At 39.7% G+C, this 21,103-nt stretch overlaps 1 protein-coding gene across 1 annotated transcript; it reads left to right on the top strand.

The window, feature by feature from the left end:
* Window positions 1-188: 188 nt before the first annotated feature.
* Window positions 189-16,016, top strand: LOC139472496 (CUE domain-containing protein 1-like). The gene is made up of 9 exons (XM_071254973.1): window positions 189-261; window positions 2,796-3,259; window positions 4,818-5,435; window positions 6,510-6,720; window positions 9,166-9,225; window positions 10,059-10,184; window positions 11,348-11,420; window positions 13,057-13,174; window positions 13,918-16,016. Exons 2-9 carry the CDS (start codon window positions 2,957-2,959, stop codon window positions 14,020-14,022), a joined length of 1,614 nt encoding a protein of 537 aa, XP_071111074.1. The 5' UTR covers window positions 189-261; window positions 2,796-2,956; the 3' UTR covers window positions 14,023-16,016.
* The last annotated feature ends 5,087 nt before the right edge of the window (window positions 16,017-21,103 follow it).

The following is a 21,103-nucleotide window of genomic DNA, read 5'->3' as shown; positions in this document are numbered from 1 at the left end:
TGCTCGTTGCCTAAACTGATCATAATTTGAATGTCTTTTTAGACATATCATTTAAAAAATTTAAAGTTTCATTGTGTAATGTATATACTTTTTCATGCGAAATGTTCGTACCGTGCGCAAATGGAAAGTGAATACCAATTCTTATTTCGTTTCAGTATTTGTTACAGATTTTATGTAATTAAAGACTTCCGAAAGGAAGTTCTGTACTTTGTAACATCAGAGGAAAAGACGATCCCTGGTGTTTTTGTGGATCTGAATAAGGTAGTGTTTGCGTTAAATGTTGTAGTTATTTATTGTTTATCTTTTTGTCTCCAATATATGAACACTTGATGTACACATGCTCCGTAATATGCGTAAATGGAAGTGTCATAACAAGCCCGGTTTGGCTGTCATCTGAATCACAGAGCAGGTGGCAGTTCGGTAAACACTAGATCTATAACACTAAGGATTCAGTGGATTGCTCAGCCACTATTCTTCATAATTATCAGACCCAGCATCAATCAAAGAATCCTCGCTTATGTAGATATTTTCTCTATTGTTGTCTTCTGTTTACTTTCACTATCATTGTCTATTATGTCAAATTCTCATCATAATTAGCCCATATAATCATGATTGTATCTCCTTATGAACTACGCTTATAAACTATCCTTTGAACATTTACTGAAATGGCCCACATCTAATGTGTAGAAAAATGCACTGAGTGCCAAGTACCAGCTTGCATGTCTAGCTGTGAGGATTGTGTTAGTCATGTTTATGTGTGCCAAGGATGCACCTTTAGAGTTCAGCACCACGATGTCTTGTGATAACAGGGGCGGTTGGGTAGCCTAGTGGTTAAAGCGTTCGCTCGTCACGCCAAAGACCCGGGTTCAATTCCCGACATGGGTAAAATTTGTGAAGCCCATTATTGGTGTCCCCTGCCGTGATATTGCTGGAATATTGCTAATGACGTAAAACCATACTCACTTATACTCACACACTTCTTGTGATAACGTTGTGCAGTAGGTAACATGTCACTGAGACACGTTTTGGTGAGAATCCATCGTACTCGAAATAATGACCTTCAGCTTGTTAGCTCAAAAAGGTGTGACTGAGCTACATGCACACTGATAAACTGAGAGACATGTGACCTACAGCAGAGATCGTCCTCACCAGAAGTTGTATTCTAAAGGTGCTCCATTTTTCTGGTCATGCCTAAACAGCTATCGAAATGGAAACAGACCCTCACGAAGGTTACAGGTAGCCTTGGTGTATTGTGACTTTAGTCTATTGAGACTTACAAGTGATCCAGCTGCCATTTGGCATCTTGTCCAGATCTGTAATTGTAAGGTATGAGCTCATGTTGCGCAAAATGAAAACGGCAGCTAGCATCAGAGATGGTACGCATTAATGTCAGAGTATTTAAATAATTTGTTAGGTGGTTTTGACAGAAAACACTTTAAAGATAACGTGGTTCAAAGTACACTTAAGGAACAAGGAAGGCATAGGCGTGGCTACTGATGCCATTACACTGAGTCAGCTTTTGAATCTTCGCTGAGCAAATGTAGAAATGGAAAGTGGCTTGGATTGAAGTTCTATTAACGTTGCCTGTAGCCAAAATTTTCAACTCCAAACCTCTTCATCCTGCTCTCAACGTTTTTGTGTGAAGAATAAATGTAACTGAAAAATTTAAAGTAATAAAACGAACATGATTATCCTGACAGTGACAAGTGCAATTATTTGAACACTACAACATTTTGCTTTGAAATGCATAAGAAGGTGTAACCCCTGTAGAATCGCTGTACTGACCTAATTAATTTATTGCAAAGGATACATGAATATTATTCAGACTGGTACCTGGTGTAGAACATCAACATTGTCAATAAATCCATACCTAATAAACCAGGCTCCTGTGTATAATTAAGAAAAGTACCGAATCATAAAAATGAAACATAAGTTCTGGTTTATAATCCCCCTAACCTCATGAATCATGTTGAAACCAAAAACCAAAATATTTTGAAAACATAATAAAATGTGCCGTCGCTCTCTATTATTCATGATATTTAGAAAACAAATATTGAAAACTCTTAAGATTGTGTGACTATTCAATTGCATGTAGAGATGATATATCATTGGGAAGATATTTTGCACACTTCGTTGACCCCAGCAACCCTGTTCAGCGTTAGAAATTGGCACTAGTCCAATAGTCCTTGCCAAACTGCCCAACAGCTAAGGTATCATAAGGACTAATAGAAATTTGCCATTTTTGAAGGTTTTGTGGACTAAAAATGTTAGTTTCCATCGCTACTGTTGTTTTACTAACATTGCAGGGAATTGTTTTGCTGGTGTATCTTGCAAATATTGACTCGTTTAACTGTTCCATAGCATAGCTGTTCCTGAAGCAATGTTCATGTTATACATTTTGTTTAATTGTGCCACATATAACCTATGATATCCCAGATATTGCGTGTACAAACTATAAATCAGCTTTAGAAACTAACATTTTTAGTCTATAAGTCAGCAAAACCCTTAGAAATGGCAAATTTCTACTAGTCCTTATGATACCTTATGTTTTGGGCAGTTTAGCAAGGGCTATAAGGCTAGTGCCAATTTCTAACCCTTCAAATATAAACTGCTCTGTGTATTATAACACAGCATTAGATTATACATGTTATAAGTAACAGCATCTTTTTGACAAGTGATATGTATTTACTTTTTTATGTTTGGCAAATAGTATGTGATTGAAGTATTTTTGGCCTACAGCAGGCACAGTACTGATCCTATATTTGATATTGGCATTATCATTTCCCTTTTCACAGGGAGAAGAGGCTGCCGATGCTCCTGTGAAGGAGACACTCACACAATCATGACCAGATCCTGATTACAGATGCGTACATCTACACTTGTGATTGTGACTAAAGACTCCCAGCCAGATGCCATTCTTTACCAAGTGTCCCAGGTGACATCCCCTCTGTAAGGAATGGCTGAAATGGAGAGGATGAACAACCACCGACGGGGCCGTCAGGGCCCACGATATGAAAATGATTTCACGCCGGGTACAGTGAACTCAAGACCAACCAAGCAGCTTGAGTTTCACCAGGCAATGACAGACTTTAAGAGGATGTTCCCCACAATGGATGAGGAAGTCATTGAGGCAGTCCTCCGAGCCAATAATGGAATCGTTGATGCCACTATAGATCAGCTTCTCACCATGAATGTTGACAATGAGGTTTTCCCTGAAGACTTGCAGTGGGAGGATGAGGCTGCCTTGGCTGCTGGACTGGTAAATATAAATTAAAGTGACATGTTGTGGATTGAGCCACGTTAATTTGTATCATTTTTGTAGAAAGTATGAAATTGGAACATGAATTGTTGAATGTGTATAAGGGTAGCCTATAACTTTAGGTACATGAATGATTTGGATTAATTTATCAAGTACCATATTTGACGTTATAAGTGCCCTGCACTAATAAGCGGCCTGCTCTAATCATGCTAATAAGCGGCCTGCTATAATAAGCGCCCACGGCGATATTTCCCAATATATTGGCTAGTGAACAATCCCAATTAGCACCCCTTCCTATTGATCAATGTACACAAGACTTATTTATTCGTGTATAATACGCACTCGTTTGTTATATGCACCCTTAATTATGGGCAATTAAATTCTGGAAAATATATCTGTCGTGTATAATACGCACAGACTGTTCTTTTGTATCATTTGTATCAGGCTGTCAGCATAAACCACGAAATTTACGATCTTTTAACTCTATTTTTTCTCTCACCAAAATTATATTCTAATAAGAGCCCCCTATTTCTAATTTTGAGAGTGCCCTGGGCGCTTATTACGTCAAATACGGTATTCCAAATTCTATGGGAAATCAAATTGAGAAGAAATGTTTTTTCTTCAAACCTATAACATTGAATTGAGCATGTTCTTTGCTGTTATGTTCATAATGTTAAACTTTAAACATTAAAGCCTCTTCCTCTTTATCATGTTTATTGGTCCGGTTATCAGGGAAATACAAGTCACCCAGTGTCCGCAATAACTGCCTGCCCGCCTGCCGGGGGCTGGTAACTTTCTGTCAAGCTGCATGAAGTGTTCCTCCACCTGCCTGACTATCTGGCAGATACTTTTAAGACGACTTAAGGATTCAGTTTTGTAATAAGTCCTTGTAAATTCTCAATAACTGTTTGCAATATTTCAACTGAATCAAGACATGATTTGTCTCTAAATTTTTGCGATTTTCAATATTAATTATGCCAGAAATTTTTGCTATTTTCAATATTAATAATGCCAGAAATTTTTGCAGTTTTCAATATTAATAATGTCAGAATGTGGGCAGGTAACTTTGAAGATGGGCAGGCAACACTTATGCCATGGGTCATCTGCCTGACTGTTTCGAACACTGTACATGCTGTAGTCTCCTCCAGAAAATCATTTCACACATGGTAGATCTGGAACATGTAGAACAGAAATGGAATGATTTAGTTGGCAAAATTGTCCCACCTACATTTTGATAAACAATTTCATATTTATTGCTTTAAGCTATATCTACCAATAATCGTGATAATGTACATTGTACTATGACCATTGTTTTGTGACTTAAATTCTGTTCTATGCTGTTCTAGCGTGGTGTTGACACTCAAGATTTATCTGAACTAAAGAAGCAATAAAATAAGACATGTTCAAAGATGAGACCACATATTCAATTGTGTTTGTGCGCATGAAATATATAAATTTGCTTGAAATAGCCTGGACTTTTATAGTCAGTTAGCTCACTTGCCTTGGGAATGATCTACGGTATATCATGTATTTAAACACCTTGATTTTTGCATCGCAGCCATTTCCGCTCGAACAAGATTGCCTGCCACCGAAGAGATCATTGTCTGAGAAAGCTCCACTGCCAGACCCTATTGGGGAATCCCCACCCCCCTACTCTGAAGCTGTACAGTCCCCACAGATGCTGATATCCCCCAGTATAAGAAAGACAGTCAAATCTAGTCCACCCAACCCGCCCATAGCAAACTTACTGGATTTAGGCATTGATGAACTGGCCTTGTCCAATACTGAACCAAAGACTCCCATATCATCTTGGAGCAGTCCTGTTGCATCAGCCAATCCTCCATGGCATGGTCCAATTGCCTCGAGCGGATCCACTTGGAGTCACTCTGGAGCCACAGAGAAATCATCTTGGAAAGGTCCGTCATCAGCCTTAGCTAGTCGCTCATGGAGTATGCATGGCCCAGCTGATCACACGTCTCGGAAGCTCCACGGCCGGAGTCTCAGTATGGGTAGTGCTACAAAGAAAGCGTCCTATCGGAACTGGAACCCACCGATGCTGGGCCGACTGCCCGATGACTTCCTCCGACTGTCTCCCACTGTGTCTCCCCAGAGATCCCCGTCGTCAGTGACAACCACGGAGAAGTCGCAGCACAGGAGAACAGCATCACAGCCAAGGGTATGTACAGAGAATGACAGTGTTTAATGTTGTAGGTATCCTGGGGGCTAGTGCAATGTCCATCTTGCTGGTGTCCATATACATGATCTATGCTACCTCCATTGGAACTAGTAATAGAAGTATACTCCAGCCAATCAGATGTCATCTTTCTAACAGTATTTGGCGTCATTGAATACTGTTAGAATATTAACTTTATAATTTTTACTGCTGGTTCATCATATGGTTCGTGGCAAGGTGAAGTGGGAAAATTGTTGTTAACCTTCTAGTGACTCACACGCAGCTTGGGTTGCATACTTCCCAGGGAGCTGAGAATGATTGTTGATTGCACATTGATCCATTGACCAGGGTAATAACATTGCTTTGAGCATGCCCCTGGACTGTGTGGTGAGGAAATATGCACAATACTGCAATATACATGGCCTTTTGGGGGCTTGTTTGGGTCTATACCATGACATGTTAACAGTGCTAAATGTATGAATACTGTGACATGTTTGACCCAGGACACCGTGATGTTTTGTTTGTTTGTTTGTTGTATGTAAAACATGTAAGAAAAGACATGTGGTATGATTTAATGATTTATGATTAATGACTTAATGGTCAGTCCCATGATACAGATCCCTACAATCAATGATGAACATGATGAGGTTTGACAATATCTCCACCACCCCCCCCAATTACTTTCAATAACTTTTGTACAGAAACGCATGCATTAAATGAAAAACTCATTTTCAGCATGCAAACAATGGAGCTAATTTCCGAAACACAATTGCGAGCATTATTTTAATCATGTTAATTGTTTTGAAATCTCAAATGTTAGTCCATTTTTGAAATTATTCTATCATGTCTATAGAGCAGATGATAGAGTGATGAATCGATGAGTGAAAAAATATTGGTTACCCAATGAAAAATGTAATAACCCTATTGAAATAGAAACCTTCGAGTAAAAACTCAGTTGCTCATAAAGTTATCTGGAGCTCTGCAATATGAGTATGATTTCAGTGTTGATGGATGTATTTCTAATTGTGAAATCACTTCAAGACTCATATTAGTTACTCTCATGTAAATCTGTTTCAGATTCTGTCCAATCACAGTCATCAGTTTAGTTCCGACATGTTACAAGAGAGAATCAAGGAGAATGAGCGTCGGCGCCGCATGGCTTCCAGTGACCTTGACCCCGAGCTGGCTCAGTACTTGGAGGACGAGCGGCTTGCCCTCATGTTTCAGAACAGTGAGTTCCTGCAGGAGCTTCGAGACAACGAGGACTTTATGAACACACTGGAGCGAGGTGAGTTGCCTACTTTGTGGTATTAGAAAATACTTTCAGTTGCCAGGAAAATAAATCTTTTGTCATGGATGTGGTAAAATCAACACCCTGTGTACATGTATGTGTACGCTGGCTCTTTTAGGATCATATATGGTATTATTTACCATGAGGCTCAGCCCTTCATGAGGGGATGGGTGAGGGGCGAAATAGGCACCTTCTACTTGTACTATTACAATCATATGTTAACAATATGTGACCTGACTGCGGACATTGAACCCCAGCAGTGTGAATCATACCCCGGCGTGAACGTACCCCGGCGGTATAAATGGTATCCGGACGGAGTGAACGGTACCCTGACTCTTGGTGTGAAAACGTACCCCGACAGTGTGAATCATTCCTCGAAGGTGTGAATCATACACGGGTTGTGTGAATCGTACCCGGCGATCTGGTGTGAATCATACACAGGTGATCTGAAAGGTACCCCGAAGATGTGAACGGTACTCCGGCGGGTGTGAATCATACCCCAGTGCTATGAATCGTTTCCCCGCAGTGTGAACAATACTCCAGCGGTGTGAATTGTACCCTGGCAGTGTGAATCATGGTATTTAAAGAGAGAGAAAAATAGTCTTAGAAAATTCTTGAAAAAAATAACAAGTGTAAATTGACACGGCTCCCATGGCCAAAAGCTATGAATACACAATGCAATGTTATATATGGGATAACACTTTCTTAGTAAAGTACAGATTTTCGTACTTTTTTGGGTTGAGTCCCGTTAGCCCACTTCTAAATGGCATTGTGTATTCATAGCTTTCGGCCATGGGAGCCGTGTCGCTTTACACTTGTCAGAGGGGTACTCTAAGTACGTGATCTATACTACCAGTTGTCGAACTTCATTTTGGGGAAGCCTCGGTGGCTGAGTGGGTTAGATCGCTGACTTTGTGTGCTGGCGATTAGGTGCCTCACTCTGGTAAGTGTGGGTTCGAATTCCGGACGGGACTCAACCCAAAAAAGTATGAGAATCTGTACTTTACTAAGAAAGTGTTATCCCAAATATGACATTAGTTACATTTGACCACTTTCTAAATGGCATTGTGTATTCATAACTTTCGGTCATGGGAGCCGTGCCAATTTACACTTGTCAGAGGGGTACTCAAAGTACGTGATCTAGACTACCAGTTGTCGAATTTTCATTTTTTGTGAAAGCCTCGGTGGCTGAGTGGGTTAGATCGCTGACTTTGTGTGCTGGCGATTAGGTGCCTCACTCTGGTAAGTGTGGGTTCGAATCCCGGACGGGACTCAACCCAAAAAAGTATGAGAATCTGTACTTTACTAAGAAAGTGTTATCCCAAATATAACATTAGTTACAATATTCAGACTCATAGTTTTAATAAAGAACATATCAGGTTTCACAGCTGTTGCTGAAAATCTTCAGACAAAATTCCATGTAATCATGGTAATACTGTCACATTCCATGTTTGAAAACATTTGCTTTCAGCATGTTCTGGCTTTCCTTCCATATTAAGTCTTGCTTTAAAGGGCAAGTAAAGTTAAAAAGTTATTCCGATTGTTTGGCAATTATCAATTTCTTCGAGATACGTTTAGGCAATTTCCAAGAGAGAAATATTCTTAATATTCATAGAACATATTTAAATGTCCAGGTGGAAGTGATGGAATCTCACTCTCTATAATCAGCTTTAAAAACAAACCTATTTGGGGGCCTAAAGCTACAGTTGCCATGGTTGCACTGCTGACAACGGTTTTCATTGGCTGTTACGTTTGCCACGTTTATCTATCTGATGCTTCTTAGCTGTTATACATATGCTGTTTCTGTTAATCCTACAAAAATATCAACATTGCATACCTTGTTGAATGTGTCAACCGTTGGAACTTGACACTGTGAACATTTAAGAAAACAATAAGTTATTGGTAACTAGCATATTATTACTAACATCCTGTTTGGCTAATAAAACACCAGCTGCGATCAGCCCTATTCCACACATTAATACCTGTCAGCGATTAATCCCCTGAGTAAACCACAGAAGGCATCTTCAGTGTTGTTGCTAGGGTGACATACGTTCAGGACATAGTAATAAATGGATGAGCAGACAGAAAAAAGACGTGCATCACAACATCTGAGACAGAAGCAGGCAAACTGGGCCTAGATCCAATCGTCATGATAGTTAAAATTTTAACCTCCAGTAAGGGGATTCCCCGCAGTGGAGGAATTTTTCGTCTGGGGGAAAATTTCGTCTGTTTTTATTTGTCGTCGTTTTACGTTATTTCCATTTTTTACATTAAATTTTTTGGTCAAGCATTTATGATTAAGTATACCCTAAAGTATTAAAATCTGCAAAGTTGCTATATTGATTTTACTTGTCCATGCAGCCCATGATATAAAAAACAGAGGGTTAAGATAGGTGCATTCACAGTAGGGTGATGATCATCATGATACGAATATGTTTTCAGATCGTATGAATGCAGTTGCGTTCGAGCCAGCGGTGACGCCAGTCAGTCCTGACAGGGATGGTAGGAAGAATAATTATTTTGTAATTGGGAATATCAATGTAGTCACCTCTTTTCTTTCTATCAAGGAGGGGTAGCCTAGTGGCTAAAGTGTTCATCATCTTCATGCTGAAGACCAGTTTTACTGCCCACGTGGGTATTATGTGTTAAGCTCAATTCTGGTGTCCCCTCCGCCAAAATGTTGCTAAAAGCTGACATGTCAAGAGCAACAAGTGTCACATTGTTCCTGAACAAAGTTTATCAATACTTATCCTGAGCAGGATTACGGTATTTAGGGCATGAATTTGAAGAGTTTCAGAAGCAGTATAGCTATGCAGAGTTGCTTCCCTTGGCCGTGCAGGATGCCTGTGGTCATGGGTTCAAATCCTGGTTCACACTGATGGTATTTGTCACATTAAAATACTGATCAGAGCTGTGTCAACCAAAACTCACTCACTCACTCATTTATAAGCTGATGTCCTATATGTTTTCATCATTCAGACTTGTATCATTGTGTACTGTGGGACCGCCTCCATGGTCTTGTGAGAGTGGAAGGTATGAGGTCTGTTTGGTGTCATACCAAAAGCCGTTTAAAGATGGTACTTGTTGTTACCCTATCTGGTGCTTGGTTTTAAGGGACTAAAACGTATACTGTGTCTGAGTAGGCTGTTAAACTGCGGCATGGTTTCTCAGTGAGCTAGCACTATAAATTCGGCATCAGTCTGGACTAGTACAAGCAGCCACACAAACACTCACACGTGCATGCATGTCGCTATAATCGTGGATGCGATGTTAAACCCCATTCACCGACCCTGTGTACTGCGGACTCACATCACCTCCCTCACTCTCTCTTGCAGCCATGATGGAAGGCTATGGCGATGACAGGGACGACACACTGGAGGCGTTTCCGTTCAGCCAGCAGCTTCCGAAGGGGGATGATGAGGATGCAGAGCTCCGGCGGAAACTCAAACACATGGGTAAAGGTGGGTAACAAAGTGTCCAGTTCACATCAACAGCATTAGAAGTTGGCACTAGTCCTATAGTCCTTGCCAAACTGACCAATAGTTAAGGTGTCAAAAAAATGCAGTATCACTTTTACAATGTTGATATTAGCCTTAGTAAAGTACCTCTGGGGTCTAGCGGATACAGTGTCAGGGAACAGAAGGTTGGGGGTTCGATCCCCGGCTGCATCATACAAAAGATGTTTAAAGATGGAACTTGTTAGTTTGTCTGGGGCTTGGTAACAGGGGTATGAAGTAGGACTGGTCTGGTCTAATACAAGCAGGAACAGACATGTGAAGACATGCATTCATGTTGCTATATCAGTGCAATAGTCATTAACGAGGTGTTAAACCCTATTTCGCATCATCTTGTATTAGTCATGACAGCTTTACATCATCACTTAACGTATAATTTGAGATTTTTCCGCTTGTTTAATCGAGTAACATTTCTGACTCTCAAGTAAGGCTAAAATAAATTTAGTCCTGATTCTCAGGCACCGCAAAGTCTGCCGCACGTTTCGTTTTTAAATCCTAATACTTAAAAACTTTGCGATCTATTATGGTACACAGTTATTTCTCTTTACACATGTTACATGCACACTGCTTTACTGTGCATCTCGTGGCGGCAATAGGAGTTTGTATGCTTGTTTACGTAGGGAGGCCCTTTCGCAGGCTGATGGTACACAAATGTTTACTAGTTTGAACAAGCAAAAAAAATAACCCTGCCCAACCGCATTTATTTTCAAAAGTCATTTCCTGAGAACTAATTGTTTGTTTTTTTTTAGCCTAAGCCTAGCTATTAATATTAAAAATGACCATATCATATAGCAAGAGCAGTGCCCAGGTTCTAGATAGTACACACGACATGTCTGGCTCAGACTGCAGCTTCAGATTGCTAGCAGTGGTTCACATACATACAGTAGGTGTATTAAATGGAGGAATATGTATCCCAGTTTACTTACATTGTAATGGATTGATATCCTTTCTATACATGCAGACATCCCTTAGTAAATGTCCAGAAACTGAAAGTTTGATTAGAAAGGTTTCCTTTATGTGGCACATGATTCGTGACACCACTTGAGACTGTTGTTTCTGGTGGATCTGCCGCTGCTTATTGTACTATGTTAATAATTGTCTCCTTGCAGCTTCACGGAAACAGTTTGCTTCCTTAGCAAGGAAATTCTTTTCAAGAAAGAAGAAGAAGTCTTCAAAACAAATGTATCCTTTGCTAAACACCTCGGTTTGTAGGTGAAATATTGCACACATTTTTCCACCTTTGTGACATTATGGGGAATTATTGTTCATGACAAAGAATATGTTTAACTGTTAATACTGTAGATGGAGTTGTGGGTATTGTATCAGGTGATATTAAGGACCTGCACCGTCATTTAATGGTGCTGAAATTTGTGATGCAGAGTCGACTCTAGGCGTTCCCATAACACATTATCGTGGGTTTGAATCTGGTTCGACCTGATTATGGGTCTCACGAAGGAGGTAAGCATCTAAGACCTGTGTCATCTCAGGCTTTCCTCCCACATCAAGATGACACTCCCAGCTATAACTGAAGTGGCGTGACCCCCTCCCACATCAAGATGACACCCCTGGCTATAGCTGAAGTGGCGTGACCCCCTCCCACATCAAGATGACACCCCCGGCTATAGCTGATGTGGCGTGACCCCCAGTTTGCTCTCTTCCAAAAAGGAAAAAACGCCTCTGTGGTCTAATGGTAGAGCGGAAGGTCCGGGGTTCGATTCCTAGCCGCGTCATTCCAAATGACGTTAAAAGATGGAATTGTTGTTTCCCTGTCTGGCGCTCGGCATTAAGGGGCTTAAACAAGGACTGGTCGGCTCGGAGTCAGTACTGTGTCTGAGTGGTATGTTCATGGTAAACTGCGGCATGGTATCTCAGTGGGCTAGCACTATAAAATCAGCATTAGTCCAGACTACTACAAGCTGCCACACACACACGTGCTTCCACGTCTCTATATAAGTGCAATAACCTTGGACACCTCGTTAAACCCCATTTCACCTCACCTCACCTCACCTCACCCAAAAAGGAAATGTGGGTTAAAAGCTCTGATGGTTGTAAGGGGCGACTTAGACTAGTGGTTGGTTCATTGTGTGTCATCGTACCCAAACAGTGTGGAAACTTGCTCATTATATCAATCACTTGACAGTTGTCCAAACTTGATTATTTAAGGCCATCATCACAGCATTGAACATTGCTAACTGCATCATTGAACAACAAACATACAAACATGCTTGAATCCAGACATTTATTGATGGTGTCATCAACCCTTGCAGTATTTGTGCTTGTGTATAAAGTTCATAGGTCACGTCTTATCAAGCTAAAGCCCGTGAAGATTCAGGGTAGAATAGGTCTTCATCAACCCCGGGGTGGTCGGGTAGCCTAGTGGTTAAAGGGTTGGCTCGTCACGCCGAAGACCCGGGTTCGACTCATTTCTGGTGTCCCCCCCCCGTGATATTGCTGGAATATTGCTAAAAGCGGCGTAAAACCATACTCACTCACTCACTCACTTCATCAACCCATGCTTGTCGTAAGAGGCGACTAACGGGATTGGGTGGTCAGGCTCCAATGACTTGAATGATGCATGTCATCTTATCCCAATTGCGTGGATCGATGCTCATGATGTCAATCATTTATACAGACCGCTGTCATATAGCTGGAATATTGCTGAGTGCAGCGTTAAACAGCAAACAAACAAACAATTCAAACAAACACTTATGCATGCTGAATTTAAAGTGTCTTGATGTCCACAGAGATGTTTGTTCACTGTACATGCAATAAATTACAAAAAAATAGAACGGAAAAAAGATTTTCCTTAGCCAACAAGTATACGTGAGAAACTAGCGCCCTCTAGGATGAATCTGCTGGAAGAGGACTCTGATGTAGACGGAGGTAACTCTGAGAGCCATCTTGCCTATGATGAGGGTGCTGATGTCGACACGATGGTGAGTTTGTTATGCCCAGTACAGTCAAGTCCCATTAATCATGTTAATCCGACATCGTTGGTTGCGTATGATGATGTTGGATTGACAAGTATGTCGGATAAACTAAATTAAGTATGATCAATTATCGAAAATCGGACAACTACACAATAGATTAAGTTTGCAAAAGGTCGTTTTGACGTTACACATAGTAAGATGTCCTCAGATCTTCATTTATCAGTAGCGAGCACTAAGATCTGATTTTAATGAGATTGAGGTATTCTCAAAATTATTCTAAACGGGATTAATTCCAGTTTAAAGTATTAATTGTTAGGCAAGTTTATCTCAGCAGCCATTGCGCTATACAGCCACCAGCCTTTTCGTCTCACAATTAGGTTTGTCGGAGTGCAAGACTGTCAGATTAACAGGTCTAAATAGCACTGATTTAATCAGTTCCCTGTATTAGCGTCTGATAAAACCGACTGGGTTTAACAAGTGTCTGATTTAAAGGACTTGACTGTAGTTCTCTAAATCTGAGAGTGAGTGAGTGAATGTTGGTTATCCCTGTCAAGAATACTCCAACCTGTGAGAAAGCTCAGTACCATAAGCGTAGAATACTACTCAATCACAGAGCCAGATAAATCTGAGGCAGGTCACAAGACCTGACTTTTGCAGATTCAATTCTGTTGTTCCTGAAAGTAAATGGAGATAAAATTCACTGAATATTCAAGGATGACCTTAGCCTAATAATACCTTTATGCTTCCAGTCTCTCCCACCAGCTTCAGTGCCAAGAATTCGGACTGTACAACGCCCACCGTACCACCCGGACACCATCATCACATACAACCCCGACAGCTCACACAGGGTGTAGCGGGCAGCAAGCTGTAGCAGCACGCAGTTGTCTCCCTTAGATATCTCAGCATTGCCGACAAGGTCCTTGAGTTATTGTTTACAGACAGTGTTTAGTAGTGTCCTCATGAAAAGTGTTTCAAGTTTGTTTCATGTTTGTCCATGTATGATGCTCTTGTTCATATACAGCTATCAATGTACTATTTGTAAATATGTAAATCACAATTCTTCACCAGCAAGACCTGTTAACTTATTACTGTCTTGCTTTGATTTACAAGTTATGGTACCAAGGAATGAGATGTGTCCAGAAAGATTTTCACAATAATAATTTCACATCATACTCAGTGTAAACATGGTAAATGGTATTGAAATATTTTTTAAGATGTCTTGTAAGACATATAAACTTTCACTCTTTTAAAACTATAGAATAAAGACATTGAATGGTTAATAAAAACAATTATAAACATGATAAATGGAGGAAAAATGAAAATGTCAGGCATATGGGCTGTGGGAGTTGAAATTATCTCAGTTACCATGGTTACCTGTACTATTTTTAGCAAGAAGAAAAGTGTGGAATACCAAGTTGAGATTAGTAATTTTTTAGATGAAAACATCACAGTTGACCGTGATAGTAGACTATGGCAGGCTCCCAGTCTGCTGTAGGTTCGTCGTTCAGGGTATTGACATATCAGTGTTGCCATTATGGCGCTCATGTTGTACGCTGTCACATCAAGGCTGTTTTTTGCTTTCTGCATATGTATATAGTTGCATGTAGTGAGAAGCGTTGAAGTTACTGGAGACACATTAGTATTGATTGTAGTGAGGATGTGTTGACAGAGTAGAACTCAATTAAAGTTCATCTGGGCTGAGAGTGAATTGATGGTCGTTGAGGCTGTGAACAGTTATGGAGTCTTAGGGAGGAAAATTTATCCAACAGTCATGAATTTGGAGTTGTAAAATTTGTGAGAAATTGTGTTGTGATCAAATTTGTTTTCAGTGAATGCCATACGAAGGTGACGTGATAATCACTGATAATACTGAAAGAAAATCATGGAGGTGTTTTTGATTTAGTAAAACACGAACAAATGGTGAAATGACATTTTAGTTTTTGTCGTGTCATAACGTAAGGCATTATTGGACGTCACCTTTGCTATTTTACTACTATTTACTCTGCCAGAATACATGACAAGTGGTTGAACTACAGCAGCGGTTGTTATCAGTTTGTGTTGTGGAACCTTTACCATATGAAGATGATGATTGAAGAAAAACACAGGAAAAAGGTGGGATTCTAATCCAAAATATATTTTGTGTGGAGGTCCATTGTTTAGATGACCTTAAACCAATGCAAAAGTGTAAGATTACAGTGTTTTGTAATCAAATTGTCCCATGTAAAGCTCTGAATTCAAGTTTCTTTTACAAGAAACTGAATAAAAAAATATGTCCTTATCACTGCTGAGTGATATTCAAAGCCAATGCAAATTGCTACCACTTGGGTTTAAGTCTGTACTTAGATAGGCTTGGAAGCAAGGTTCTCTTGATACAGTGTTTGCCCTCCTGAGCTCTGTGTTGCTCCGAGGCCATCAATCCCAACCCTCCTGCGACATGGAGGACTCCTAATAGGCGACACATGAAATAAACAGTTCCTCCACAGCTGTTCAACGAGTACTAATAAAAATGAATATCAGATAGTTTGATTGATTTGTTCAGTCGTCCAAATTGGAATAAAACAAGTCCCCTTTCAACTTATCTTAAGTTTCAACGTAAAATGTGTTGAAGCCTATTAAATGATTTAGTTTGACATCATACAATGTATGCGCTGTTTGGCTGTATTGAAATGCCCTATAAATGTTTCCTCCAAATTGCCTGCCATGGACACTTTGGTTCAAGTCCTAGATAAGTCCCTTATGTAGCAGATCTGTTTGAAACCTTCTTGAAATGTTTTATTCATCTAGACTGAAACGAGGGACATTTCTCATGTCGGGATTGTGATAAAATCCTTCATTTATCCTGAAAATATGTTGACTGTTTTACTTGGGAAATAAAATACATTTCCGGGTCATTTGTCACTATGGGTGTGGACAGTGGGACGCAGTACATCATTTCTACTGGGCCCAGTCACCTCGGAGCAACACTGCCAGGTCGTAACGAAACATATGCAAGTGTAGTTACCAAATTCATACTGTAACAAACTGTTTTATTATTCATGTTAATTGTTCTTAATAATTTCTTTGATGTTATTTTACGAGGCAAATACCTTGGGCAGATGGTTAACCATGTTGAGTTTTCTACAGTTGTACAGACGGTATCACAGTGTAAATATTAGTTACAGAGTGGGAATACATACTGGATAGATGTGTGTTAGAGAAGTCATGTAGTTACCATGTTACTGTTTTAAGAGTCTTCTTTTGAGACAGCCTACTAGGCAGGTGCCCTGTGTTGATAGACTTTGTGGTTCCAACCATCTCAAACAGTTTAGGCATTGTAGTCTACTTTAAACATCCTCCACCATAGTTGTTGGACTCATGTGATGAAGCATCTTTTCAGTATCATTATGTTAATTTGCAAGTTGTGACATCAGTCTCTCAAGATTAATTTTACTCCCTATCTGGGCATCCTCCCGAGGCAAGGGAGTTAACTGACTGTAAAAGTCCAGTTTCCACCCTTGGCGAACAAAGGCTGGAATTCAAGAGTTACATTTTGGTTGAACTAATCAGTCTTTGCATTGACCATTCAAAAATGGGGAAACGAACTAGACATCCGGTTTGTAAGCTACCCAGATTTCAACATGCAGAAGTTGGTAGACTGCAGGTTTTGCAAAGCATATGTACCGCCAACAATCAACCATTCAATATAAATTGATCTGCAAGAGTGGTTCTGTGATAAGAGAGATTGACATGGCAACACCATTTCTCAGCCAAAACTATGGTGGTGATTGAGTCCAGGGTGTTTATCGTTATACTGGAAGAATGGAGATAATATGCCCTGGAGGATAGAGGATGGACATTGACAAGGTGCACATACGATCAGACACATGACAAACGTCAGGAAATCATTCACCTCCCTTATAGGTCATCCATACTTGTGTATTCAGGGCGTTATCTCTCTGTTCTGTAATGATAATTAACCTGGACCCGTTCACCACCAACGAGAAGTTGATATCGTTGTTTCCGACTCCGTCTCCGTCTCCGTCTCAATCTCTGTCTCCTATCCCTGTTTCAACCCAGAATTTCTCTTGCTCTTGAGATAAATTCCTTTGGATGGCTATTTTTAGTGTCGTTTCATTCAAATCAGGGTCAAAACAAAGCTGTTGTTGTGAATGGTTCCAGGGTTTTTATCGAAATTAAATGGAAATATAATTTACTGGGTAATCGAGGACACCAGTAATCAAGATAGTTGGAATCCCAACGTAGTGTATATTTTGCTGGGCTTTGTGATGTAAATACTTGTACATCTAGTTGTGTAATAATATCTGTATGTATCTGTGTGTGTGCAGGGTCCTCGATACACCCTGCTCTGGCACAGGGGTACAGTCCGAGCTGGAGTATTGCATTCAGTGTACAATCTCATTAAAATCAGATCTTAGTTCTCGCTACCGCTGAACAAAGATCTGAAGACATCCCATTACAGGTCAAGTCATAACGACCTTTCATCAGACCAATCAGACATTCACTTAACAGATCGGGAAAGTGACAGTCGGGATGTGTTTTCCTACCATGCAACCTCAAAACGTTTAACACGGGTTACTCGAACGATAGTTACAGGCTTTACGACTGAATCCGTAGAAATCATCATCTGTCTGTTGCTTCAATGGGATAAACATTTGAGTCTTTGTGTTGCCCGTGGGAAGTACTGCCATACAATCTAGGCCATCTATTAGCTATTCCAGAATGTATTTTTGTTCAATTTTCAATTTTTTAATCGAGAATTTGTCAAAATATATCTAGAAGCGTAGTCAACAGTTTGATACTTGTGCCCAAAAAGCTGTCTTCTGATTGGCTATTGTCGACTTCTTGTCAGTTTTCATTGGTCGGTCCAAGTTTGCGAAAGGTCAGTCTGATGTGACCTTAAAGGGATGTCCTCCGATCTTTGTTTAGCGGTGGCGAGATCTAAGATCCGAATTTAATGAGATTGAATCCGTGAAGTACTTGATGACCTGAGACAAGATGTCCCAGCTACCCATACCTCGCGTCTGTGTTCACTTACTTCACTCTGAGCACTGGTATTAAGAATATACTGTTTTATGCCATATACCGTTGTTATTCTTTGCAGTCAATATGGACAGAAGATTGATTTGTTTTTTTATTTGATAAACAAAAAATCTTATATTGGAAATGTTTGTGTCACAATTTGAAAATTTCAAGAAATAGATAAACAGTTATAAAAAATAGAAATTTTGGTATCCCAGAATGAAAAGTTATAACGTTTTTATACAAAATTAAGAATTGGAACTTTAGTGTCCGAACTGGAAGTTGAATTAAACATATTAAATTTAAAACTTATATCCGCCACAGTGGCAAAAAAAATAGGAATTTCATGACAATTTTGTATATTTAGTTATTGTTTTATATGAATAATTAATAATTGTAATATTTGTTCTGTTGTGAGCATTATATTTTTAGATGAAATAGCAATTTGTTTTGTTGTACTTTGTATTGTAGAACTTATTTGTTTATGTTTGACCGATCATGATATTTGTCATATAGGGCAGCCAGCGTTCAGGGGTGGCATGCATACCTGGCGCCAACTACAGCAAATACTACCTACCTGAGGAGTAATTATAGTGTGTGTGTACACAGCCCATCTTACCTGTAATACTCCTCCCAGAGCTTCAGTTACAAATTTCATGGCTTCTCTATTTTATCCTTTTTTTATCATAGAAATTGTTTGAGTTTTTTTTATACCTCACTATTTAATTTCATACTTTTAATGCTGATGGCTATTTTATGTTTTTAGCTTTTTTTTATGGTCTCATGATATTGTTTTTTTAATTTCAAATGTGTATGGTCTTGTTCCTGGAACAAAATGTCTTCATCGCACTATGAACGAGCCACGAATACCAATCTGACTTTGGTGTGGAAAATTTGATGAATGTTACGATAATCATGTTAAATCGATAAAATATTTAATTGGTATTTACAAGTTGACACAAAAGGAAGACATGAAACTTTATAACTTTTTAATTTTTTATCACGTTTCAGGGCTATGCCCCCTCATCAGTTGAATGACTTAACTAGTATGTCATATATATATATGTACAAACAAATTATGTTTACATGGGAAAAGATTATCATGTGTGTTAATCTTTAAGACCCTCATTCTCTTTGAATTTCTATAGTAGAGTCATAAAAACTGAATTGTTATTGCAGTTATGTTTGGCAACTGTTACCATGATATATGCTAAACATTATTTACATATGCAAATCTTAGTAATGTCAATTTCAGGGCTATATTGCCAGTCACACAGAGACAGCATAATACTGTTATTCTGCAGTAGGCAATATTAAAAAACTTACGAATAGCAACTTGTTATTAGTTCGTGGATAACTTGGCATGTCGTGTCTTTGGGATATTTCATTGGTTGTATATATCTTCAAGGGTTATGAAAATAATACTTTGGTTACTGATTACAAGTGGGGGGACAATACAACGATCCATTGGTGGATCCCGATTTACTTCTCGATACAAGTATCGATCACAGTCACGCACTAAGAAGAAAATATTGATTCTTACCTTAAATGTTTGCCTTAATAACTGTTCCACTAAACACTAATCAGAAGCAAGCAAATTTTGAAAACAAATAGTTTCATCCATTGCAACATACTTGACACTGCCATCTGTAAAATTGTCAGTGTGCCACGTATATTTGGCCATCCTTACGCACCACAGATAAGAGCACGTGCAAGTATCGTGATACATTCGGATCGTGAGGAAGGTATCTTGATACGTATCGGATCGCACAGTTGGTGTGTCGTCCCAGCCCTACTGATTACCATGGTGACTTATTGGAACATGTGTTCCTTTAGTTCTGTGAGATGTATTCCCAGTGTTCCCAGGGGCAGTGATGTTCTGTGGTCATTTTCATCACAGGGTGTAGCAGGGTAGAAATGTCTTTTTAATGCATTTTTTAATTTTTCTGTGATGGAGAGATGTTTCATGCCTGTCCTTTCTCCCTTTGTCACAACTGGTCAGGAAATTGATATTGAAATGCATTAATTTGCTGCGTTCCTTCATTGCCCGTACTGTGTAGTCGCTTTTTTTAACCAACGAATCAAGCCACAGATTGGTTGAAGAGTGAAGCCAGCAGGTGCTCTGACCGATGAGGCTTATATCATATAAACGTAACTGTTTCTCGTTAGATAACCGTGTGCAACATGTGTCACAGAGACATGATATTTTCTCTATTCAATTCTTTATTGTCAGGGGGTGGTCGGGTAGCCTAGTGGTTGAGGCGTTAGATTATCACACCGAAGACCTGGGCTCAATTCCCGACGTGGGTACAATGTGTGAAGCCCATTTCGATGTCCCCTGCCATGATATTGCTGAAATATTGCTAAGAGCGGCGTAAAGTCATACCCACTCACTTGCTTTAATGTCAGACAATGGTAGGCATTAGAACCTTACACTTTTGGTCCACTAGTCCTTATAATGATGACCCTAGTCATCTAGTCTAGACTACTAGTCCTTATGATACCTTAACTATTGGGCAGCTTGGCAAGGACTACAGGACTAGTGCCAATTTCTAACCAGGTAGGTTCACACAAGCTCATGCACAGAGTAGGGTTCATTTGACTTCCATGAGTTGTAAACAGTCTCATATCATGAGCTTATAGATAGATGTGTCACAACTAAATCGCTTATCAGGTGTATTGGGGCGGTCAGGTAGCCTAGTGGTTAAAGCGTTCGATCGTCGCGCCAAAGTCACGGGTTCGATTCCCAACATGGGTACAATGTGTGAATCCCATTTCTGGTGTCCCCTGCTGTGATATTGCTAGAATATTGCTAAAAGTGGCGTAAACCCATACTCACTCACTCACTCACTCACTATCGGGTGTATGTATTCATGTGTGATGGAGGAACGCAGTGTATTCAAACCAATGAAGTAA

The sequence above is a fragment of the Haliotis cracherodii genome, unplaced genomic scaffold (assembly GCF_022045235.1).
Source record: "Haliotis cracherodii isolate W230 unplaced genomic scaffold, xgHalCrac1.p SCAF_24, whole genome shotgun sequence".
Taxonomy (NCBI): domain Eukaryota; kingdom Metazoa; phylum Mollusca; class Gastropoda; order Lepetellida; family Haliotidae; genus Haliotis; species Haliotis cracherodii.
The sequence above is the reverse complement of the archived record's forward strand: the minus strand, read 5'-3'. Positions and strand labels throughout refer to the sequence as shown.

What these genes read in the sequence shown, in the direction of transcription:
- LOC139472496 (XM_071254973.1), top strand. Translation starts at nt 2,957, where the DNA reads ATGGCTGAAATGGAGAGGATGAACAACCACCGACGGGGCCGTCAGGGC. An exon ending in CTGCCTTGGCTGCTGGACTG is followed by an intron (nt 3,260 to 4,817) that starts GTAAATATAAAT and finishes TTTGCATCGCAG; the next exon opens with CCATTTCCGCTCGAACAAGA. An exon ending in AAGAAGTCTTCAAAACAAAT is followed by an intron (nt 11,421 to 13,056) that starts GTATCCTTTGCT and finishes TTAGCCAACAAG; the next exon opens with TATACGTGAGAAACTAGCGC.